At 43.5% G+C, this 25179-nt stretch overlaps 1 protein-coding gene across 4 annotated transcripts in view; it reads left to right on the forward strand.

The window, feature by feature from the left end:
- Positions 1–25179, forward strand: part of Sptbn1 (spectrin beta, non-erythrocytic 1) — a 167281-nt gene that overhangs the window by 117332 nt on the left and 24770 nt on the right. For all 4 annotated transcript variants that reach the window (XM_021176094.2, XM_029483162.2, XM_029483161.2 and 1 more), the window contains 12 exons: positions 2505–2617; positions 3343–3530; positions 5140–5257; positions 6204–6362; positions 6961–7263; positions 8765–8918; positions 9942–10812; positions 10903–11040; positions 11771–12527; positions 13238–13440; positions 19643–19733; positions 24413–24559. In XM_021176094.2, coding sequence (XP_021031753.1) covers positions 2505–2617; positions 3343–3530; positions 5140–5257; positions 6204–6362; positions 6961–7263; positions 8765–8918; positions 9942–10812; positions 10903–11040; positions 11771–12527; positions 13238–13440; positions 19643–19733; positions 24413–24559 — 3242 coding nt within the window. The remainder of the gene's footprint in view (positions 1–2504; positions 2618–3342; positions 3531–5139; positions 5258–6203; positions 6363–6960; positions 7264–8764; positions 8919–9941; positions 10813–10902; positions 11041–11770; positions 12528–13237; positions 13441–19642; positions 19734–24412; positions 24560–25179) is intronic.

The raw sequence follows: 25179 nt of genomic DNA on the forward strand, positions 1-25179 counted from the left end.
TCCAGTTACGGCAACAGTTGAGGATTTATAGAATGAGTTACGTTTGGCCAGACTTTGAGGATGGGTGTGTGAGAGAGGACGCAAAGGTAAAAAGCCAGAAAAGCATTGAGGGACTCTGTGGGAGTGATGTAAAGAATAACTCTAGGAGGAGGGTGGCCTTCCCTCTGCAGGCTGGAAGCGACGCTTTGAGGCTGTTCAGCAGGCAGTGGGTGTCACTGAGGTTCTCGGCACCTGTGCTTACTGGGAAGCCTAGCCTAGCACCCTGTGACTGATGTTCATGCGGGTGCGTATGCTGAGGGTGAGTTGAGGTCAGGGCAGTCTTAGGATGCTGCAGCTTAAAGAAGAGAATGTGAATGGATGAAACAGAAGCACAGTTTTCTTATGATAGATTGTATCTCATCTATGTGGAGCTGATTGCTAGGATCTGGGTCCCTGCAGAAGCCAAAGCTTGTCTGCAGATGGCTAAGCTGTCCTTTCTGGAACAGCCTATATTTAAAAAAAAAAAAAAATCCTCATTTCTAGGTCCCGTTACAATGTGGGATTTCAGAAGAACTTTTTCTAATTTTGAGAAATATTTAAATCATAAAGGGGTTATTTAGTTTGTAATGCTAGAGGCTTAGAGATCCTCTCAGCTGTAAGCAAATATTAGAGATAGAAGTGTGTGTGTGAAAGTTTAAAGTTCTTATAAATCTAGAAGAGGAAGTTGATCTCCCCAAGGGCACCTTGAGGTCATGTGACTGCCAAGCTAGTTTTTGCTGTTCTCCAGTGCATACGATTACAGGAAGCCAAGATAAAATTATCTTAGGCTAAACCATTAAGTGGTTTCTTGATATAAAAAAAAAAGCTAGAATTCCTTGAGCTGTGATCAGTCTTCATGTTTAATTAACTGCTTCCTCACCGTGAGCGGTGTTCCTTAGGTCTAGCCCTTTGCTAGACAAAGCCTATTTCTCCTCCTCCTAATACACAGACATTTTATTAATACCATTCATTAATTTTTCTGATCTTCAGTGAGTATAAAAGGGAGACTGATATTTCTCAGATCACAAGACTGGAGCTAAAAATAGCATTTAATGTCTTGTTTCCTATGGTTTTAACCTTGATCACTAGTTGTCCAGTATTCCAAAGGATATCAGTTGAAATATATTCATAGATTCACTTGGAAATTTTTGCCTTCTATTACTCCAGGAATATCAATATTCTGTGCTTGCTAAATGAGATGCAGCACTCTCTGTCTGTCTCTCTCTCTCTCTTCAAACCCCCTCTTGTGGACATTGATGGGGATGAGGACGGAGGACTGTGCACTAGCAAAAGCAACTGCAGTTGGACTCTTGGTCCCATTGCTACCTTGATAACAAGTGGGGCTGGGAGTATTCTATCCTGTGCCCTAGAGTTTTCATGTTTAAAATTAAAGAAACTGTTTTCCTCTACACTGTACTATTTACAGAATAGAAATAAGGTTGTGTGTGAAATGTATTGAAAAACGAACCTAACAGATAGGAAACTTGTGTGTGTGTTAATTTTAATCTGTTCCTGGCTGAGTGTTTCTCTGAACATTTCCACTCCCAAGACGTGTCATTTTCATTTATTTGCTTCACTGAATACACGCTGTCCCTCTACCTTCAGGAATTTGGAAGGTGGAGTGGTGTAGGAATCCTACAATAGAGTCTTGACCCTTTAGGATTAAGGCTTATAAGCAAAAACGTATGAGTAAATAATATCTTGCAGAAAGCAGACTGTGTATCCATTTATACAGAGTCCCAAGGCAGGAAGAAGAAAGTACTTTAACTACAGGAATAAGAAGTGCACGTATTGGGGTTGTAGCTCTTGAGCTGCTCCTTTTGAGCCAGTAGTAAATGTGAGTGAGAGAAGGTCCTCTCCGGCAAAGGCTGGTTGTAAGGAATGCGGGAGTATTGGACATACAGGGCATATATGTAACATAGTGAAGAAGCATATCCTCCAATGGGATTAGAAACATCTGGAGTAATGCATGGCACTTAGAAAAAGCCTGATCAAAGAACTGAAGGGACTGTGCTCACGCTAAAGGGCATTTTGTGTTCATGCTTCTGAGGGCCAGCCTGGGTTGAGTGGGGCAACAGAGAAGCCCATTGAGGAAGCCATTGTTTTAAGTTTGTTTATGTGAACAGGAGGGTGTGACATTAAAATCTGTCACTACCTGGATTCAGGTAAAAGGAGACAAAAGTTGTCCCAAGATGAGTGTGCCATGGGCTGAGCTGTGGTGTCTGACCACAGCCCAGTTTGGTGTTAGGGGTTGAGAATAAGGTGAGGAAACAAGCTGGCCTCCTGCAGAGGCATTTGTGGATATCCATGTGCTAAATGAACCTGGTGTGCTGTCTTCCCTGTTGGGCAATTAGCTGTGTGATGGCAGAATTTTCAAACACTGAGAAGTTGCTGGATGGTTAAGTGATGCTGGATGTCGTAGCTGCTTTTGCTGCCCCGGCGGCGGCATGATGTGTAGCACTCTGACTGAAGCCCTCTGGTTACAGACATCAGTGTGGACCACCCTGATGAGAAGTCTATCATCACATACGTGGTGACTTACTACCACTACTTCTCCAAGATGAAGGCCTTGGCTGTGGAAGGAAAGCGCATTGGAAAGGTGAGCTTACACACATCAGAGCACAGCTCCTGCACTGCTTCTGAGCCCTTGTTCTTCTATGGGCTCCACTTTCGCCAGTAGCAAGCAGTACTTTTAATAGTAGTAGAACCATTGTCTTCCCAAAGGTAGTGAGAAGCAGAATGATGGTGGGAATCTCTGGAAAGGAACTGAGGAGAGATCTCAGACACAAACCTCCTGTCATCCTTCACTGGAAATCCACTGTTTAAAATCTAACTAAATTGGCTTCACCCTGGTCAGGAAATCCTACAGACCATGATTTTTAAAAAGCCTTAGACTTAGGACTTCTTCATCTCATGTAGGCAGAGTTCACTGGCTTGTTTTCTGCTTGTTTTGTTTTGTTCCCTGTCCCCCAATCCAGAAATCTTTTTGCTTTTGTAGCAATTACAGAAATCATCATAGTCTTATCCTGGGGGGGGGGGGGGCGGTTTGGGTGGCTTCAGAACCAGTTCCAGTTGAGTTAGGCTGCCACTGCTCACAGGTAATAGGCCTAGATTGTATGCCTTTTTTGCACTTAAGTTAAAATGCTCTGTCAAGGAACAGAACCACAGAAAAGCTGGCCATTACTTGTGTGTGTGTGTGTGTGTGTGTGTGTGTGTGTGAGAGAGAGAGAGAGAGAGAGAGAGAGAGAGAAAATGAATATGTTAGTAGCATGTGTTCCTTGACTGGTGACGCCTGGGTATTGGTTTTCTAACCCTTCATTTCAGGTGCTCGATAATGCTATAGAAACAGAGAAAATGATTGAGAAGTACGAGTCACTTGCCTCTGACCTTCTGGAGTGGATTGAACAAACCATCATCATCCTAAACAACCGCAAATTTGCTAATTCACTGGTTGGGGTCCAGCAGCAGCTTCAAGCATTCAACACGTACCGCACAGTGGAGAAACCACCTAAGTAAGAGGCAGAGTGTAATGTATTGTCATTAGTATGGGAGCAGACGTGCAGCAGCCCAAAGACACCTGTTTGTAACGTTGGTGATTTCCTCTGTTAACTCAGTGTCCCTCCTAGTAGCCTGTTTTCCTTCTTGCCTGATTTGTAGTTGCTGAGACTTGTTACACACCATGATTCCCCTGAGCCCTGTCTAGTAGACTAGACCATTGACATTCAGGATATGTGTGAACCGAAGAATAATACAAGTCCTCAGTTCCTTCTCAAAGCCCTTGCATGCAATGCTCTGTAGATTTTAGAAAAGCAACACAGTGAAGCCAGCCAGGTGTGGTAGCACACACCTGAAATTGCAATACTTGAGACACTTCAGGAAGATCCTGAGTTCAAGATTACTTGGGACTACATTGCAGGATCATTCCTCAAAAGAAAAATAGAAGAAAAGTTAGGGTATATATTGATACATAGTATATGTTATAAGACCCTGGACAGATCTGATAAAATATCCTGTAATCAAGCATGTGCTGACATTAATACTGTGTTAGGTAAAGACAGTTAACCATTGCCTATCAGTTGAGATAGAGTTCTGCTACCTAAAAAAGGTAATTTTTTTTTTTCTTTTCTTCAAATGTATGTGATGTATGCACCTGTATATGTTTGGAAATGCACAAATGTGTTCAAGCTCACAGACCAGAGAAGTGTGTCTGGTATCCTTACTAACTTGAGACAGGCTCTCTCGACACACCTGAAAATGCTAGCAGTGATCCTCCCGCTATCACCAGCATAGTTGCGGCAGCTTTTAATGCTGGTTCTAGAGATCTATCTGTACTCCTTACACTTGTACAGCCCGGACATGTTAAACCGTCTCTCCAACCCCCTGCGTATAATTTTTGAGTTTAGTATTTTAATATAATTATTAAGTAAGAATTATGGACTTTTTTTCTTGTTTACTATACTTCCAAAGTAAGTCGTTTCATTTCTTGTGAAAATTCAGTTGTAAATTCTTTGGTGAGGGAGGTCTTTGAAACCTACTGAAAATTTAGATTAGACATTTGCTGGCTTGTTCATCCACCTTTCTGAATTAAGTCCATTGTCCAGGACAGTAGTTCTCATCCTTCCTAATGCTGAGAAACTTGAGTACAAGTCCTCCTGTTGTGGGGGACCCCCAGCCATAAAGCTGTCTTCATTGCTACTTCATAACTGTAATTTTGCCACCCTTGTGAATCATAATACAGAATCTAATGTGCAGGATATCTGATATGTGACCCCTATGAAAAGGTTTTTCAGTCCCCAAAGGGGTCATGACCCACAGGTTGAGAACCACTGGTCTAGAGCACAAAGTTTAAACCATGGTTGAAGTTACTACTAAGTATACTTTGTTCCCTTGATGTTCTCAAACATCAATCCTAGCAAGAACAAGCAGCCACAAAGCAATGCTGCAGTTCCCAGGTCCATAAAGACCCATTGACTAGCCTGCTGCTGCCCCAGTGTACAGATTTTACAGAACAGGATTTTAGAATTCCGTGACTATATGAAGTACGTTTTTCTCTAACAAGTGAACCTTTGGTCTTGAAAGAAGAAGGCTCAGTGGTGCTTACGGCTGGTTGTCTCTCCTCAGGTTTACTGAGAAGGGGAATTTGGAGGTGCTGCTTTTCACAATTCAGAGCAAGATGCGAGCGAATAATCAGAAGGTCTACATGCCCCGAGAAGGGAAGCTCATCTCTGATATCAACAAGGTGAAGCAGACCTACATGCTCATGCGTTGCTCCCCCTATCCAACAGGCTTGGGTTTTTCTTTGCTTGATTACTTAGGAGGGCAAGAAAATGCCAGGGTCACTCCCAGCATCCCCCTGTAGATGGCAGGGAATAGTAGAAGGTCCAGCAAAGAGTTGTAATAGGTCAGTCCACTGGAGCTCTGCAGGCAATGTCAGACTTTGTCAACAGCCTTGGCCCACAGTTTACCTTGTTACGCAGATGCTCTGGTTTAGTCCTCATCTTTGTGAAGCACTCAACTCAGATGTCCTCCTGTTGCATAGAGAGGAACTGGAAGTCTGATTCCACGGGCTTGGAATGTCTGTGGGTTGTAAACAGAGATGTTGTTTCTCTCTGTCAGAGGAGTTGTTATACATACCGGCTGTTTTCATTGTTGTGTCTCGCAAGCCTGCAAGTAGAAATTTGTACTGTGGGTATTATTTTCAAATAAAAACTAGAAAAAAATACAGAACTGCTCATTTGCACCCAGAATCCTTTGAGCATTCATTGATTGGATTTAAAAAAAAAAATTAAGTAAGACATTTTCGGGAATGAATTTAATATCAGGATTTTGAAAGAGAAGTTCAGGCATGTTCACTTTTTAAAAGGTGGCTCTGGGTGGAGTGAAAGTCAGTTCATTTCTTGTCTGTGATGAGAGCTGCTGAGAAGATGTCGTCGTGTTGCTCATACCCTACAAGTGTTTGCTTCCAAGCTTATGGCAGGACCTTTGAACACAAGAGTGTTCCCATGAGACTGTGCTGAGGGAGGGAGAATAAAAATATCTTTTTCTCAAGGGTGGAAATGTTGTTTCCCTTTCAAGTCCTGTGATCCTTTGGACAAATACTAGCTGTTGTTGTAGTCAAAGACAGCTCCTTGAATGTTACAGGAAACTATGCTTTTTTTTTTTTTTTTTTTTTTTAACTACTGCAGGCCTGGGAAAGACTGGAAAAAGCAGAACATGAGAGAGAACTGGCTCTGCGGAATGAGCTCATACGGCAGGAAAAACTGGAACAACTCGCCCGCAGATTTGATCGCAAGGCAGCTATGAGGGAGACATGGCTGAGCGAAAACCAGCGTCTTGTGTCTCAGGTTCTGTCTAAATTACTAATGGAAGTGTTTCTGAGGTAGCCAAGCAACACTAGCTCTTTCCAAGAGGCCTTGGAGCTCAGGACAGCACTTAACAGCATCCAGTATTGTGAAGTTGCTGACCAACCATCACTTCCATTTGCACAAAGGATGTTTAAATTTTCTGATATACTTTCTTGTCTGTTTGTCTATCTTGTCATAGACTTAGGAGCTCGAGCAGTTTGTTCAGAACCTGTGACTGAATTGTTCACATTCATGTAAGCTTTAAAAGTTCCCCTGGTTTTTTTCCCCTCAGTATTTGACCAACCGTCCTCTCGAGGCGTGACACTGGTCATGAAATACAAGAGCAACTTTCTTTCCCTTGGCTTGACAAAGTCCAACGTACTTAAGTATCTTAAGTCAAATGGTAGGAAGAAGTAAGAAGTAAGGAGTTTCTTAAGTCCTGTTAGGAACACCTCTGAACTCAACCAGAAGTTTGCAAGGGCCCAAGGGCAGTGAGAAACCAGTGGCAAAGTCAGCTTACGCACTGTATTGTGCTACCCCCACCCGGTTCAGGTGGCTTACGTTTCTTTACATTTCTTTTTGTTCTGTCTCTCTGTAGGACAACTTTGGATTTGACCTTCCCGCTGTTGAGGCTGCTACCAAAAAACACGAGGCCATTGAGACAGACATCGCTGCATATGAAGAACGAGTTCAGGCTGTGGTGGCCGTGGCCAGGGAGCTTGAAGCTGAGAACTACCATGACATCAAGCGCATCACTGCAAGGAAGGACAATGTCATCCGGCTCTGGGAATACTTGCTGGAACTGCTCAGGGCCAGGAGGCAGCGTCTTGAGATGAACCTGGGATTGCAAAAGATATTCCAGGAAATGCTTTATATTATGGACTGGATGGATGAAATGAAGGTAACTTTTGACCAAAAGAAGGCAGGGGAGGCCAGAGCTGATGCAGTCAGACCTTTTCTTTGTTGGGAGGGAGTCGTGCACTAGTGCCCTTTGTCCAGTGCACTCTTCTGCAAAGCCAGACTGAAGCCGCGGTGCTCATAAGCTGGCTAGCTCACTACTAAATGAGATGAGCACCATGGAAAAGTTGTAAAAGAAACCATTTTATATCCCAGATCTGATGCAGTGATTTAGATTGATCTGAAGTATGTACTAATGTAGAGAATCATGAATTTCTTTTTCATTGTTAATATGTTCAGTGATCTGTGTATTAGTGATAGTGTTCTAGGATCATATATGCAAATGGAGGGTGGTGGTAAGCATAGGCCAGGGACTAGGAAGCCAGAATTCAGATCTTAGTGCTGTATCATATCCTCTCCTTCAAACTAGCCAATACTTGTCTGCCTCGTGGCCTCTCAGAAGTTGGGGTGTAGTAAGATGTGTACAGGTTACTGTGGGACTGGATGATAATGGCTGCAGTGCTCTTTTGTGCTTTCTCCTCTGTCCCTGGCACTGCTGAGCCTAGAGTCATGCCATTGTGCCACAGCCCTGTGCCTGTTGGTTTCTTCTGATGCAGCATCTTTATTGAGCAGTTTTTGAGCTGGAAGGCTTTTATCCCTAATGGCAATGGGATGGGATTTATAACAGATGAGAGTAGTGTTTAGACCATCCTGTTTTCTCTCAGAACACAGTGTTTCTTACATAAGAGAACTCTGCCCCTAGATGTCAGTCTTTGCCTGCTCCTTGCCTCTTAAATTGTGGTGACAGAGGGACAAGGGCAGCTGATAACTCCAGTTTCCCTCTGCTATTACCTCACACTTAGAATGTTACTAGGTTTGATCTTTGACCTCTTAAAATAGAAATGTTCATAAAGTATAGCAAAGATGTGATTTTCACTTTATAAATCACAATATGCACACTATAATTCAGGTTAACATGGTTTCCTGAGAACTGTTAAGAGTGAAATAGAAATTTTCTATTTCTATCCATCATCATCTGAGGGTGATGTTGGATGATAGATGGGAGAAAAATTTGCAAATTGAATGAAGAACAAGAAAATTCCAGTGAGTTCATAATAGTGGTACCTGACTGTGGTCGTGGCATTTGACCAAGGTCTTCTTGTTGGGTTAAAGATGTGGCATACAAGCTGTTAAGTAGATTCTCCTATTGATGGTATAGCCAGCAGAAAGGCTCTTGGGGGAGGGTCCCTTAAAGGGACTTTCCCTTTTATTCTGTGTGTTTAATGTGAATTTTATTTGCTTTTGCCAAGGCACATGGTCCTTAGTTCATTGTGTCTCTCCCGATCTAGGTCTCATGTTTGTTTTGTTGTGACTTATTTGGCACCGTCTCACCCAGAGGTGGCCAGGGACAAACCAGAGGGGTGGTACGGCAAGGCTGCTAAGTGTGCTGATACACTGAACTCAGTTGTATTCACAGTGCCATTTCTGTTGCGCTTTGTCCACAGGTGCTATTGCTGTCTCAAGACTATGGCAAACACTTACTTGGTGTTGAAGACCTGTTACAGAAGCATGCCCTGGTGGAAGCAGACATTGCAATCCAAGCAGAGCGTGTAAGAGGCGTGAATGCCTCTGCCCAGAAGTTTGCAACAGATGGGGAAGGTAAGAATGGACTGCTCTAGGCATTATCACCTCAACAACGGAGATATATCTCCATGAACTGCAAACATCGTGTGTGGCGACGGGACTTGTAAGTTACTGCACCACTTTAGGGTTCTGGAAGGACTGTTTACTTCCAGGTCATAATGTATCACTGCAGTGTTTTGTTTTGGTTTTGATATTTCAGCACTGTCTTTTTCTGAAATAGACACATATTTTTCTTAAATATTCAAATGCTATCTGGTTTTGAGAGCTTTAGCATCTGGTAGTGTTAATGTTTCCAGTCCATACTCATTAACGATGTGCACTGACAGCCTACTGTGATTGCTCTAGCAGCTCACAGCTTTGACACCTAGTCACGTGCTATTGAGGATGTTGGGAAGGACTGGGCCTTGCTTCTTTAAATAAGATGGGCAGAGGTGGTGCACACCTTCTTTATTCCCCAAAGGATTATTTATTTATTATATGTAAGTACACTGTAGTTGTCTTCAGACATGCCAGAAGAGGGCATCAGATCTCATTACGGATGGTTGTGAGCCACCATGTAAGTGTATGTGGTTGCTGGGATTTGAACTCAGGACCTTGGGAAAAACAGTCACTGCTCTTAACCGCTGAGCCATCTCTCCAGCCCAGAGCCTTGCTTTTTTGTTGTTTGTTTGTTTGTTTCGAGACAGGATTTCTCTGTGTAGTCCTGGCTGTCCTGCCTCTGCCTCCCAAGTGCTGGGATTAAAGGCCTGTGCCACCACTGCTTCTTAAGAACTAAGTAAACACAGCTGCTTGCTTCCATATGACACATGTGCTTTCTTGATTTATAAGTGATCTCTTTGTCTACAGTTGGGCCAAAAGTGCAGTGCTTGTCATAGCCCTTTCTTCCTGTTCTAGTCAGTATCGCAGGAAGTGACCTGTTGCTTTTTACATGACACTGCTTAGACTGGAGCCAAACTAGAACATGGAGCATAGTTTACTGTCTGCAAATGAACAGGGAGCTATTGGAGTCTTAGCATTCTTTCCTTGGTGTTAAAACAGGCTACAAGCCATGTGACCCCCAGGTAATTCGAGACCGTGTTGCCCACATGGAGTTCTGCTATCAAGAGCTTTGTCAGCTGGCTGCCGAGCGTAGGGCTCGCCTGGAAGAGTCCCGTCGCCTCTGGAAGTTCTTCTGGGAGATGGCAGAAGAGGAAGGCTGGATACGAGAGAAGGAGAAGATCCTGTCCTCTGATGATTACGGGAAAGACTTGACCAGTGTCATGCGCCTGCTGAGCAAGCACCGGGCATTTGAGGATGAGATGAGTGGCCGTAGTGGCCATTTTGAGCAGGCCATTAAAGAAGGTGAAGACATGATTGCAGAGGAACACTTTGGATCGGAAAAGATCCGTGAGAGAATCATTTATATCCGGGAGCAGTGGGCCAACCTGGAGCAGCTCTCAGCCATTAGGAAGCAGCGCCTAGAGGAAGCCTCATTACTGCACCAGTTCCAGGCTGATGCTGATGATATTGATGCTTGGATGTTAGATATACTCAAGATTGTCTCCAGCAATGATGTGGGCCATGATGAGTACTCCACGCAGTCTCTGGTCAAGAAGCATAAAGATGTAGCAGAAGAGATCACCAACTACAGGCCCACTATTGACACACTGCATGAGCAAGCCAGTGCCCTTCCACAAGCACATGCAGAGTCTCCAGAAGTGAAGGGCCGGCTGGCAGGAATTGAGGAGCGCTGCAAGGAGATGGCAGAGTTAACACGGCTAAGGAAGCAGGCTCTGCAGGACACCCTGGCCCTATACAAGATGTTCAGTGAGGCTGATGCCTGTGAGCTCTGGATTGACGAGAAGGAGCAGTGGCTCAACAACATGCAGATCCCAGAGAAGCTGGAGGACCTGGAAGTCATCCAGCACAGGTAAGTGAAGTTACTACTACCTGGGTGCTAAGGCGATGGACTGAAACATAAGCCATTAAAGTCACTACTCTTTTGAATTGCTTTCCTCAGATTTGAGAGCCTGGAACCAGAAATGAACAACCAGGCTTCCCGGGTTGCTGTGGTGAACCAGATTGCACGGCAGCTGATGCACAATGGCCACCCCAGTGAAAAGGAAATCAGAGCTCAGCAAGACAAACTCAACACGAGGTATGCATGGCATCAGCAGTGCACCTGCTGTCCCCGTGTGGCTCTGGTGAGGGTGACAGTGCTTGCCCAGCTTTGCTGTCAGGAGTTTCCTGCACAGGTTCACATCCTTGTAGCATGGATGTCATGACAGTGGCATCTGCTTTACCTAGTATTCTCATCCATGTTTTGCAGGAAACAGCTTTTAAAGTGAGGTTACATTATTCAGGACATGAGTCAAAGTCGCCCAGTACCTAACTTCTCCTCCGATTAAAATTAGAGCCTTGGTAGAAGACAAACAGCAAGATAGAACCTGTCTGTGTTGTCCCTTTAAGTTGACGTTAGGGTTAGAACCCTAGAGCAGGATTCTATAATGAAGCTTGATTTGCCAATGATAGCATCATTTATCAGGGAAGACCCCTGCCCTGTTCCTGTCTTTCTGTGGAGCAGACATATTTGAGTAGATTGTTCAAAAGTTTACCATCAGTCTGGTTTGGGGAAATATTCCTCCAGAGCAGTTTTGAAATGTATGATGCATACAGCAGGTACAAATTACTAGACTCTGTGGGACTACATTGCACCAAGCTATCCGATTGACATTTACTGGGTGACATGATTTTAAAGCACACAAGTAAAAACAGAGAAAGTCAGAGAAAGATGGGAAGGAGGAAAGTGAGGCAGCTTCAACTCTGGCTACCCGTCTCAGGATCTACCAGACATTCTGAGTCCCTTCTTGTGCTGTCTACATTCACAGGTGGAGTCAGTTCAGAGAACTGGTGGACAGGAAAAAGGATGCTCTTCTGTCTGCCCTGAGCATCCAGAACTACCACCTCGAGTGCAATGAAACCAAATCCTGGATCCGGGAAAAGACCAAGGTCATCGAGTCTACCCAAGACCTTGGCAATGACCTGGCAGGTGTCATGGCCCTGCAGCGCAAGCTGACTGGCATGGAGCGAGACTTGGTAGCCATTGAGGCGAAGCTGAGTGACCTGCAGAAAGAAGCTGAGAAGCTGGAGTCCGAGCACCCTGACCAGGCTCAAGCTATCCTGTCTCGGCTGGCCGAGATCAGTGATGTGTGGGAGGAAATGAAGACAACCCTGAAGAACCGAGAGGCCTCCCTGGGAGAGGCCAGCAAGCTGCAGCAGTTTCTGCGGGACTTGGACGACTTCCAGTCTTGGCTCTCCAGGACCCAGACTGCTATCGCCTCAGAGGACATGCCCAACACCCTGACTGAGGCAGAGAAGCTTCTCACACAGCACGAGAATATCAAAAATGAGATTGACAATTACGAGGAAGACTACCAGAAGATGCGGGACATGGGCGAGATGGTCACCCAGGGACAGACTGATGCCCAGTACATGTTTCTGCGGCAGCGGCTGCAGGCCTTGGACACTGGCTGGAATGAGCTCCACAAAATGTGGGAGAACAGGCAAAACCTCCTCTCCCAGTCCCATGCCTACCAGCAGTTCCTTAGGGACACCAAACAAGCTGAAGCTTTTCTTAATAACCAGGTAACGTTCCACATGGCCTGGCTTCCGTCCTGTTGAAACAGGCCCTGGCTGATGTTGGAAACTTTTGGTTAAGTAGCAGGCTTAAGCCATGCCTATATGAAATTAGATGTGTTATTTTGAAACAGATGCCCCTCCACCCCCAACTCTTCACGGCATTGAAACCCCTCACGGTGTAAAGACCTAGAATTGAACATTTCTAAGGAAGCTCTTATGCCTTTCAAAGTATGATTCTGTGGTAATTACTGTTGAGGTCTATATAACTCCTCATTTAGTTAGGCAATGTTCTGTGGGGTGCGGGCTCAATTTAAAGAATACAGTGAGCAAGTTTTAGGGGATTATTTTTTGTTCTAGTAAGATTAAGAATTTCACCCAAGTATACAAAGCAACTGCAGATGGCTGCCAGTGTCAGGGTTATAATCTCTTAAGAGAGTACAGAGGGTCTACTGCTGCTTCTGTGGACCTAAGAGGACTCTTCTAGCTGACAGACCAAGCTTTGCTTATTGTAGGAAAACCTATTTATATAACATTTACCACTTAGGGAAACGGAGTAACTAATGGATTATCCTTGGGCGAGGGTCTGTGTATGTGTTTGTGCTATGTTTGTCTGTCATAAATTATTTTGTGGAATAGAAATACAGTGAAACAGTCCTTGTAATTTCTTTGTTGATATGTAATGTCATTTTGGATTTTTTTTCCTCTTTTAAAACAAGGAGTATGTTTTGGCTCATACTGAAATGCCCACCACCCTGGAAGGAGCTGAAGCAGCCATTAAAAAGCAGGAGGACTTCATGACCACCATGGATGCCAACGAAGAGAAGATCAATGCTGTTGTGGAGACTGGCCGAAGACTGGTGAGCGATGGGAACATCAACTCCGACCGCATCCAGGAGAAGGTGGACTCTATTGACGACAGGTACAGCATTTTTGAATGTTGGAAATGAACTATACTCTGGATGGTTAAACTTCCAGCCACTAACTCAGAGTCCTTGGGACTGTGGGTTTGAGCTTCCCAGAGAGCAATATATAGGTACTTTTCAGAATTGCATCAACTCATCCAGCAAATGAGTGACTGGTACGTGGCTCCCTTAGTGTGATTCTTGTGAAGTGTTTATAGATGTCCTCAAAAGAAGGCCTGGAAGCCCACCCTCCATAAGCTGTACTCTTGCAGAATTCTCATGGTGGCTCACTTGAGGGGACCTTGAAAGCCAGAGTTTTCCTGGCCCAGGCCATATTCTCCTTCATCCATGTGACATTCTTCAGGCACCTGTAAAGAGAAAGGAAAGAAGGAAGGTGAGACTTGCTTGTCCTGAGCACTGAAGAAAGCTATGGAGAGACAGCATCTACCCTTTATTAGAAAATGGACATAGCTGGTGCTGTCATATGCTCTACCTGCACACCCCATGATGATAGAAAAAGACATTTTCTCCTAGTCTAGGGCATTCTCCAGGATTAGACAGTTGAGCATCATTTCTTCTTCTTCCTCTTCTCTCCTAAAAGCTTGTCTCCCTAGTTTTTAAAGGTCTATGTTTTCTGTATCTGAGTCCTGCCCTGTACTGGTTAAAGTACAGAGGAGGCCTGAGCAGTCCAGTGTTGAGCTGCACTGATGAGAGTCATTGTGGGCTGGTCATGTAGACAGTCATTAGCCTCTGTTATAACAGTTCCCTTTTGCCTGCAGTTTAGACTGAATTTAAGGTCTTCTTGAGAGTGATATCAGGGCTTTTCATCTGTATTTATGCAGTTCAAAAGCTGCTTACTGCCACAGTGTCTTGCTTTCCACATCCCAAAGGTTCTCCTGGGAATTCAACTCAAAAATAAGACAAGTTACAGAGGGGAGTTGCCTTCATTCCCAGTTCCAATTTCCTTGCACTTTAGTTGGAGCTTGTATATGTTCTAAGGGTACATCTATAAGATACAATATAACTTTTACTATAATTGTGTATGTGTGATGCTTTTAAGAATAAACAAAAATTCTATCAAAATCTTAAGTGAATGTGAGAACCAAAGATCCTCCAGTTCCTAATATTTAAGAAAAAAAAAAAAAAGAAAAGAATTCCTTCTTTTCTAATGTCAGGTCTCCTTTTGTGAGTGTAATATGCCATGCTCCTCCGCATGAGGTGCAGATGCTGGTTTCCCTGAGGCAGAAGTAGCTCTTAGACATGTGCATTTGCACAGACATGCTGCAAGCTTTCTACCTCCATAGCTTATTTATATGTTCCACTGTGCTGCAGCTGTACAGGGCTGTTGGAAGCCAGTGACTCTGGAGACAGCTAGCTGCTGGACTTCAGGACTTTCTTAGGATAGCTCAGGGTTGTTTTTGTTTTTCAGGAAAGCATTTCTGTTTGTCCTTGGTTATCCTGGAACTCGCTCTGTAGATTGGCCTCAAACTCAGAGATCTCTGCCTCTGCCTCTGTCTCTACCTCTGTACTGAGATTATCTCTGAATCTACAAAACAAGTTCCAGGATAGCCAGGGCTCCACAGAGAAACCCTGTGTGGGGAAGGAGGTATGTACCACCACACCCAGCGAGGATTTCTCAATTTAAAAATGAAGTAGAAAAAAAAAATGAAGTAGAAAGAACATTCTTTACTATTGCTAAACAAAAAATGGGAGGAGAGGGCTCCCATGTTGACTCCACATCCATCTGTTTTGTTAACAGCTGACATAAACTTGAGTCTAGTATCACTTCATTATCCCTAAAGGCCTCTGAATTTAAAACTAAAGCAAAAGGATTTTTGTGGACAGATTTGGGAGTTCCAGGGGCTGTAGAGACGCAAGATAATTAAATATCTAAACCTTCAGGTCTATTTTCTTGCTCAAAGGCAATTCCACAAAGCCTTCTTGTGGAATGTAAAGTATGCTGAGAAAATATGGGTGCAGGTGACATCAGAGCCCCAAACCTTCCCTGAGCATCTGAAAATGGGAGGGAGGCTCCTGCCCAAAGGGAAGGTTGCAGCATTGTCCAGACACAGGGTAGTACAGCATGAACCTCTATCCAGCTTGATACAAAAATCCCTCTGTTGTAGTCAGGGTCTCAATCACTGTGATAAAATACCATAACCAAAAGCAACTTGGAGAGGAAATGGTTTATTCTCAGCTTACAGCTTGTTGCCCATCTCCAGAGAAGTTGGGGCAAGGAGTCAAAGCAGGAACTGGAGCCAAGCCATAGCAGATGAAGTGCTGCTCACTAATTTGCTTCTCATGGCTTGTCAGTCTGCTTTCCTATAGCACCCAGGAGCACCAGCCCAGGGGTGTCACTGCCTGGACTGAGCTGGGCCCTCCCATATCAATCATCAGTCAAGAATTTATACCACAAGCTTGCCCACAAGTAAATCTGATGGAGCATTTTTCTCAATTGATGTTATCTCTTTCCAAACGACTTAACTAGCCTGTGTCAAGTTAACATAAAAACTAGCCAGCACACTTGACACCCTTTGGACTTGACACACAAACACACCATTTATTAAGCAATAGTCTCTCTTTCTTGTGGTCTTCAAAATGCCATGCTAATATTAATATGACAATATAAAGCAATCAAAAAATCCCACAGTCTTTAAAATTCAAACACTTAAAGTTTCAATTTCTTTAAAACATCTACAGTCTCTTTCAAAGGTTGAGCCTCTCTTATTTATATTCTCTTTGAAATACCCATTTTTATTTAATTTCAAAGTCTCTGTGAAAGTCCACGGACGTTCAACTATGGCCTCTTCCATATAAAAAGTTCTTAATTAAAGAAGGAAGAACCAGAGGTAGTTCCAGTGACCTCAAAGTCGTAGGAAGCTGAGTGTCAGACTTCTGAGACCCACTCAGGATTTGCTGGGTTTCAACAGGTCTTGCAGCCATCCACTACACAACAGCTTGTCTCCTATGCTCAAGTCAGTGCCACGCCACACTGTTGCTGACCATGCTGGTGGTTCCCTGGTTATTGACATCTCCAGAATGATTGGGTCTCCACTGAAACTGGGCTGAACCTTCACCAATAGCCTCTCCTGGGCTCTCTTCAGATACTCTCCCATGTGGTGCCAGACCTCAGTCCTCTCCGTGACCCTTTCAATCAGGGGGTTTCCATCGTCACCAGTAGCTTCTCATGGTGCCAGCAACTGAGGCTGTCCATGACTGCTTCATGCCTTCAAAACCAGTACCACCTGGGACGACCCTTACAGAACCAAGTCCTGCAGCAGTTTACGTGGCAGCCACAGCCAGCTCTTAACCACAGCTTCTATGTGCTGACCCTAGGAAAACACTTCCCAGATTTTGTTTGTCCCAGCAAAACAGAGGGTTTATTTCCAGAGACTTTTTTAATGAAATATTTTAAAAATATTTTTTCCATTTTGAGGGTGCACACTATGGATGTAGACAGAACTTGCAGGAGGCGGTTCTCGCCTACCATGTAGGTCCCATGGATTGAATTTAAGTGATCACACTTAGCAACTAATGTTTTACCCACTGAGTCATTCCACTGATTTCTACAGGTTATTAATCTAAAATATCACATAAAATGGACCAAATAGAATCTTTGTTTCCTTCTGAAACTTCACTAGGCAGGCCTCCATTGTCTGCAATGCTCTCAGCTTTACCCTCGTTCCAAATCACTGTTGCTCATGTCAAGTTGACACAGAAACTAGCCATTTTACCCTCTCACACGAGTTAGTGTCAGCGGGTTAGCCAGGAGACAGATGGTGAGAGATGAAAATGAGGCAGAGGACACCACTGCACAGAGCACCTTGATGACTACAGAAACAATCAGACTTGAGTAGCTTCTTCTTGAAGCTTCAAGTAGACTTGAGGGTCCCTTCCCTCTTAACTTCACCCAGAACCCCAGTTTGAAAGCATTTCTAAGTTTTCCTTTTCATGAGTGCCACATGTTGTCACCAGGAAACCTTTCCGATGTGGGAACTGTCTCTGTTTTGCTTTGTTTTGTGATACAATCTTACTCTTAGGCCCCAGTTGACCCCAGACTCACAGCAATTCCTTCCTAGTCGTGGGAACACAGGCAGGAACGTCTATACAAGACTTCACGCTCAGTGTTATCTATGGCTGTTTAATCTGAGAGCATACTATGCAACGCCAGACGTATTCCCCATCCCCACCCCACACTCAGCAGTGTCTTTGGACTTGATATCACTGCCAGTGGGAGTCTCTTTGCCTCTGTGGCATTTGCATGGGATGCTGTGAGGAAGGGAATCAAATCTTTTTCTTTTTACAAAGCCCCTGATTAAAGACAAGGCTACTGCATTTTGCCACTCGGTGCAACTCAAATGATCTTCCCCTTGAAAATTTGTTCATTAACTTCCATTGTAAATAGCTGGGATTTGAGGGTAAGGGCTGTTTAGAGGTGTTCTTGTCCTTCCTTCCTGACAAACATTTTCAGATGCTTTACTCCGTCAGCCCAAGTTCATTGAAGTCTTGCTATAGTTTGTGGTTTCTAATAGAGAATAGCAATGGCAAGGTAGCTGCTCACATTTTAAGTGTTTAAGATCCCTTCATCCATGAGAACCTGCAGGAACCCTTTCAACTAAGAAAGAAAAAAAGTCCCTTTATCCAACATTTTAATGGCCATATTGTTTCCATTTGTGATATTCTTTCTTTTCTTTCTTTCTCCCTCTCCCTCTCCCAAGTGCTGGGATTAAAGGTGCCCACCACTGCCCAACTATTTGTGATATTCTTATAGCCCTGGAATGGGAAGCGTTTTCTTCAGGCCCCTCTGTAGATGAGAGCTGCAATGCCAGGGACTGCTGTGAATTGCGTTGTCAGCATGCAATGAGGGTGTCTTTCTTCTGATAAAAGTTTCTCCAAGCGTCACCCAGCACTTTTGTGTCTCATGAGCTTTTCTTGCTCACTTGTACTGCTTACAGGAATAGAGAACATTCCTGTCCCCCAGGCTCATACAACAAAGAATTTCTTTGAGAATCACAGTGGAGGCCCAGCTCTTCTGTGAGCCTCAAACTCAGTTAGCTGAGGGTAGCCTTGAATTTCTGCCTCCCTGCCTCCAGCTCAGAAGTAGTGATGCACCACCTTGCCATTGTGTGTGTTGCTAAGGAGTAAATGGAGTGTCTTGCGTGCTAGGTAGACAAGTAGTCCACCGGCTGACCTATACCTCCTGCCTGTATACTTTAACCCTATCGTCTGCTTTAGCCCTCCACTTCACACCCTCCGTGTAGCCAGACTTTTCTTGCAGGGGTTACCAGGAGCGTTCGGACTTGTATTTGTGCACACTTGTTGATCTTTACCACTGAGCAACAGCTGTCATTGCATCCGTGGCCCTTTGCTGGGATTTACTCTGCTGGTCCAGTTTCTGGAGACTTGAAGGCACAAGAAAGATACTTGCCAGCAAGTTAGGGTTCAAACTAACCATCTGCCTTCTCATGCTGTTTACTTCCAAATCTTACAGGCTTTGGAGTTATGGCTTTGGTTTGCGTTTTGTTTGTTTGTTCTTTGTTTTAAGGCTTGGGGATTTTACTTAAAACCTTAGCTGCCCTATCAAGAGTAGAACTGAATAAGCATGTGACCCCATAGGTCTGCACTTTTGCATTTGTGGTATTTGGTGTGATGACTTCCCAAGATTGGAACTTAATCAGAAAATATTTTTTAAGGATTGTCAAGCTGGGTGAGGTAATGCATACTTTTAATTCTAGCACTCAGAAGACAGACACAGGCCTTGGTGAGTTCAAGGCCAGCCTGGTCTTAAAAAAAAAAAAAAAAGATAACTGCATGATTTATTTTTATTATTTATTTATTTTAGTACTATTAACCAGTAGGCCACTTCTCTGGCCCAAGAGTTATGTATTATGTGTATTTTTTTTAACCTTGTATGAGTTTCTAGAGAAGTAAGTTTCAAATTCTTTCACATTGTCAGTAACAGGGCCTTGTGCACACTCAGATCTTCTCTTCTAGAATGAGATGCATTTAAATGTATGCAATGACTGTCATTGCATGGGTCTCCTGTGCACCTCCTGTGGCTTACCCATTTGCAGGATGCTAAAAGTTCTCCATCTTGCCTATATCAAATACTTATGAGCTGTAAGCAAACACTTCCCAGTACACACAGAAACCCAGGGAAGAAATCAGCTTGTAAATTCTATACCTAATTATTTTTAAATTGTTTCATTCTCTTGACAGACACAGGAAGAATCGAGAAGCAGCCAGTGAACTTTTGATGAGGTTAAAGGACAACCGTGACCTACAGAAGTTCCTGCAAGATTGTCAAGAGGTAAGTTCCCCTTCAGTCGTCCTCTGCGGCTTCCCACAGTAGCCAGCCAGCTGGCAGTGGAAAAAAGCAACTGAATCGTGAGATCAGGGAAGCTAGAAATCCATTAGGTATCTGTGGTTGTGGTTAGGGCACCATGTTCCTGTCAGTCTACTGGAGGAACCGTACATATCACCAGCAGTTTAGATTATCCATTCATCTACATTTTAGGATACATTGTAGAGTAGGGCTATATTTAAATTAGCTGCATGTGGCCACTTCATTTTAAGTTAAAATTCAGAGCATACTTCTCGCACACAGCTGCTGGCTACCATGTTTTAACTCTTTGGAAAAACGGGACATTTAAACACCGTGGACGGAAACAACTTACTAAATACTGAAACCCTGTATGTTAAAAACCAGAGATAAAGGGGCTAGAGAGATGCTTGGTAGTTAAGAACACTGGCTTGCTCTTCCAAAGGATTCGGGTTCAGTTAGACTCACAATTTCCTGAAATTCCAGTTCCAGGAAATCTGACCCCTTCCTTGACTTCTGCATGCACTGCGAACACATGTTACACAGCTGTATATGTAGAGAAAACACCTATAAACATATAATAAAAGTAGATAAATCTTAGGCTAGTGAGATGGCTCAGCGGTTAAGAGCACTGACTGCTCTTCCAGAGGTCCTGAATTCAACCACATGGTGGCTCACAACCATCTAGAATGAGACCTGATGCTCTCTTCTGGTGTGTCTGAAGAGAGTGACATTGTGCTCACATACATAAAAATTTAAATAAATAAATCTTGAGCACTCTGCTCTGGAAAGGAGCAGGCCAGAGCAAGTAGGGCTGAAGTGAGAAGGAAAAAAAAAAAAAGTAGATGAATCTTTTTAGAAAAACAGAGAATTTTAAACTATATTCCAGATTTCTTCTTCATTAAGACCTTAAAAAGAAAGTTTAGGCCAAGCAGTACTCACTCTGCATCTCAAAGACCAACTTTTAACATGCACCATTAATCTCATGATTCCCTCAACCCCCAGTAAATCCAGAAACAAACTTTGAAAAATAAAGTTGACCAACAAAATGTAGTCTCTTCTGCAAGCTAGCTAGGGAAAGACATGTAGCAAACTCCATATATGTGAAGCCATAAACACATCATATTTCTCCGTCTGCCAGAGAACTACAGTGGAATTAATTCCTCTCTAGTTTATAGAATAAATTCCCTTAGACCCCAAAATGGGATAAGGAACATCCACAAGAAAGTGTAGGGACCTGAGGGCCAGGGACCAGGACAGAATATAGTCTTAACCCATTACAAACACCTTGTATATGGACATACAGCTATATGTTCAAAGAAGTACAACAGACATGTTAGATCTTTTGCAACAAAAGGCATTCGTGTCCAGTAAAGAGACCAGGAACCTTATAATATGCTCTGGCAGATTAACCTTAAAAAAGGAAGTCTTTAAACTATGTTGCTTAGATTCTGTCAGGCCTAAGCACCATGTTAGACAAAATGCTTCTTCTGAGTGTCAGGTGAACACAGCTAACCAATTAGAGAGGATACTCACTCAAGACACTCACAGCAAGTGTGCTTTGCAGGGAGCCAGTGTGTGCAGGAGAGAAGCACCCGCCACACACTGGCTTTCCTTGTATCACCCTGATGTTTGCCATGAAACAGACATCACCTGAGACTGTGTTCCTTCAGCCAGAGAATGAATGGATTATGTTATACCTGCTTTTTGGGGGTATGTATGTATGTATGTGAGACAGTGTCATACGTAGTTTAAACCAACCTGGAACCTACTTCTGTTGTGAAAATTAAGTTACAGATATGAGCCACTGCCCTAGTCCTGCTTCCACTTTTAAAGGGCAAGTTAATATAATGAAATTGATTGGCAGAACCATGTTAAAGCCCAGGCTAAATCTGAGGAAAGATATGTAGCTTTCTACATGAATACTGTGCCACGTCCCCCTGGTCCTATGTCTCTTGTTTTGCTGTTGCTCTGTGAGATTCCTTAAAGTTTGCACACCCACAGTGACTGCTGAGAACGTTGGATGTCCCACACAGCATATAGTCAGCATGTGACAAAAGTTAGGTTTGCTGGTTTCCAGACACTTTGTAGAAATACAAGTATATTGACCAAAAGAAGTGTCCCATTCCTGTACTACAAACACCCATCATTCTGCCTCATTTAAATATACTAGGCCAGAGTCTTTTGGGAGTGGAGGTCACATAGAGCAGCCTTACATTTGACTATGTTTTATGATGGTAGCTATTTACCTAGTAGGCAGTGGTTACTGTTACTAGCTGTTTGTGTTCAAGGTCTAGAGAATCCACAGGTTTGTTGCCTCCCACATACCCCACCCCCACCCCCACACACATTCATACTCCTTTTCTCCTGGGTGCCTTGGCTAATGGAGGCAAGAATTTTAAGATCAGCCTTTATTGCCCCCATAAGGACTGAGGGCAGCCATTGTACTGGATACAGTTAAAACAGGGACCCACTTGTTCACCTCAAATACCTGTGTAGGGAACATCTTAATTTTCACAGCGTGGTTTTCGTGGAGTATCCAAAAAACTTAGGTGATCTGAAAGTTGTGGCTGGCTGGTTTATTCTCTTAGAGTGTACTTCTGACTTTCTGAAGGTGAATTGGTTTGGTTGGTTGGTGGTTTTTGTTCTCTTTCCCCAGGAAGTCAGGACAGACATGTCTGGCACAGGACTAAGTTTTGTACTGAGCCTTGCTCAGTGATTAAAGCATTTTTCTTTTTTCTTTTTCTCCATCTGCACAGTGATCCTTTTTTTTTGCAGAGAATGAGTATATTCTGACATGACCTTTGTGAATGCCCGAAATAATCACTTAGCTCTAGTTCCAGAATGGTGACAGACAACCAGTTCCATAGCTCTACAGCATTGTGCTGGTCTGCATGATATCTGTAGGATGATATGTTCAACAAAGAGCACGTTGGTTTATAAGTGTAATTTTTATGTAATGCTTTCTCCTTTTTTAAAAAAAAATCCTACTTGTATGTTATGAATAGTGAAAATATGTGTATGTCCCTGGAACTTTCGGTCAACAAATATCCTCTATTGTAGGAGACCTCTCTCTGTGCTACACAGAGGGATTTTTATCATTTGGTTTTCTTCATCTCTTTTTTCTTAGATTGGACAAACAGCCTTAGTATGTCACATTGTAGCCATTTAGATTGCTGGGAAATAGTTAAATTCTTTTAAAGTTGAAAATGTGCTATCTTTATTGTTATTTGACCAGTCAGTGGTCTTCCATTACAAAAAATTGGCTTTGAACTTTGCTCCCGCCAGTTCTCCTTCATGAAAGATGGAGCAGGTACTTAGAGTTTTTCTCCATTCTCAAAGTCAGCAGTTCTCTGTGACCTGCTTTGCCCTCCTTGACATTTTATAAAGAATAGACCCACTGCTGTTGAAGCAAATATATGGGGAAGCCTTTCCCAGCAGTACCAGGTTATTAACGGAAGGCTTCAGAAACACGGATACCGTAAAGGCTTCTTTGGTCTCCTGTGCCATTGTAGACTTTGAGGCGTGAAACCATGAAGATATTCAGGTGCAGACTCACAGGGACTCACAGGGACTCACAGGGACTCCTCACAGGGACTCCTCACAGGGACTCCTCACAGGGACTCCTCACAGGGACTCACAGGGACTGCTTTAAAAGTAAGCTCACTTTCACCGACCCACGTGGCGTTTTCACCCACCCACGTGGCGTTAGATGGTCCCTGAAGGACTCCATTGTATATCTCTGGCCTGGGTACTTACAGGCAAGCAGGACCAAGCAGGGTCTGACTTGGGATAAAAGCCTGAAAGAGGTCAGAGCTTGGTTTGGCCAACTCCCATTCCAAGCCTCTTATAATTTATTTTAGTCTGTCAGCAGCTGGCAAGCTTTGTGTGGCTTTCTAGTATCTATGGTTGGTCTCAGAGTCAAGTTCTGTGAAGTGTTCTTAGTCTGAGTGGAGGGTTCCGTAGAGAGTTAGAGGCTACAGAAAAACAGGTAAAGGTGATTTAGAGTTGACAGAAATAAGGAATGGCTGTGGTCGTTGCATTAGTTCCACGGTGAGCAAGTTGTTTATGTTCTTTAACATTCCCACACATCACCCAGTAGATAAATGAGCAGGTTTGTGTGTTGTTTGGTTCTCGATTTTTCGAGATAGGGTTTCTCTGTATAGCCCTGGCTGTTCTGGAACTCACTCTGTAGCCCACAGTGGCCTCAAACTCACAGAGATCCACTTGCCTTTGCATTCCAAGCACTAAGACTAGAAGCATGCGTCACCACCACTGCTGTGCAGATTGTTTTAAAATACATACTTGCCAGATGAATTAAATGATAGTCAGTGGTTAGCTTGCTATAGCTGTCACAGGTATCTGGGGGAGGAAACAGCTTGTGTTTTGAACTAGTAAGAGTTCAAGTTTTTTAGGGAAAGCTGGCCAACATTGCGGTTGAGTTTAAACTGCAAAGCTGCTTTGGAGTTTCTATACTTCTGGGTTTAATGTGAGGTCCACCATTTATATCACACTTAGCTACAAGATGGGTCAGAGGTGCAAAGTAAAATATTTGCCAGTCTGTTGACATGGAAAACGTCGACACAGGTATGATGGTTTCTGGGCCGGAGTAAAAGGTTTAAATCTATAATGTCGGCTTCTAAAAACTTCTTGCTGTTCTCCCCTAGCTGTCCCTCTGGATCAATGAAAAGATGCTTACAGCTCAAGACATGTCTTATGATGAAGCCAGAAATCTGCACAGTAAATGGTTAAAGCATCAAGCATTTATGGCAGAACTTGCATCCAACAAAGAATGGCTTGACAAAATTGAGAAGGTGGGTCAAATTATTTGGTGAGACCTTTCCCTCACCCTCCTTTCCAAATTGTGGCCTTGGTAAGGAGGAAGACATAAAAACTTAGGGAAGAGGGAGGAGAGAAAATGAATTCCTTTTATTTGAGGGTAGAGCCCTATGCCATCATTTACAAAAGTTACGCAGCCAGTAACAATCCCCTGCTTCCACTTACAGTTTCTGACCTGATGTCTGTCCCACAGCGGGCAGAGAAGCAGAGACCCAAACAAGTGGCTTAGTTTATCTTTCAGTGGCTACCAGGTGATCAGTTGCTGCTGGTGAACCATGTCCCTTCCTTCCTCATTGCCACTGGCCATAAACCTGTGTTGCTTTATGGGCAGCGGCTTTATCAGATACAATTACATAAATTTTAGAATGCAATATGCTTTAAGTCTATTAGGGGTGGTGTGACTACTATACACCAGGCACTAACTATGTTAATCCTTGCAGTGTGTATGCCCATAGGGAGATTCTGTGCAGTGTGTGTTTCTCACGTTCCTGTCCCTTCACTCTCATTCTCCTAAGAATTAAAATTATGTGTTATTCTTTAGAGCGTGAAGTTGTGGGTTATTAACAATAAATTGCCCAGTTGAAACTGTTAGAGC

Source organism: Mus caroli, unplaced genomic scaffold (assembly GCF_978045245.1).
Source record: "Mus caroli unplaced genomic scaffold, Mus_caroli_1 scaffold_13, whole genome shotgun sequence".
Taxonomy (NCBI): Eukaryota; Metazoa; Chordata; class Mammalia; order Rodentia; family Muridae; genus Mus; species Mus caroli.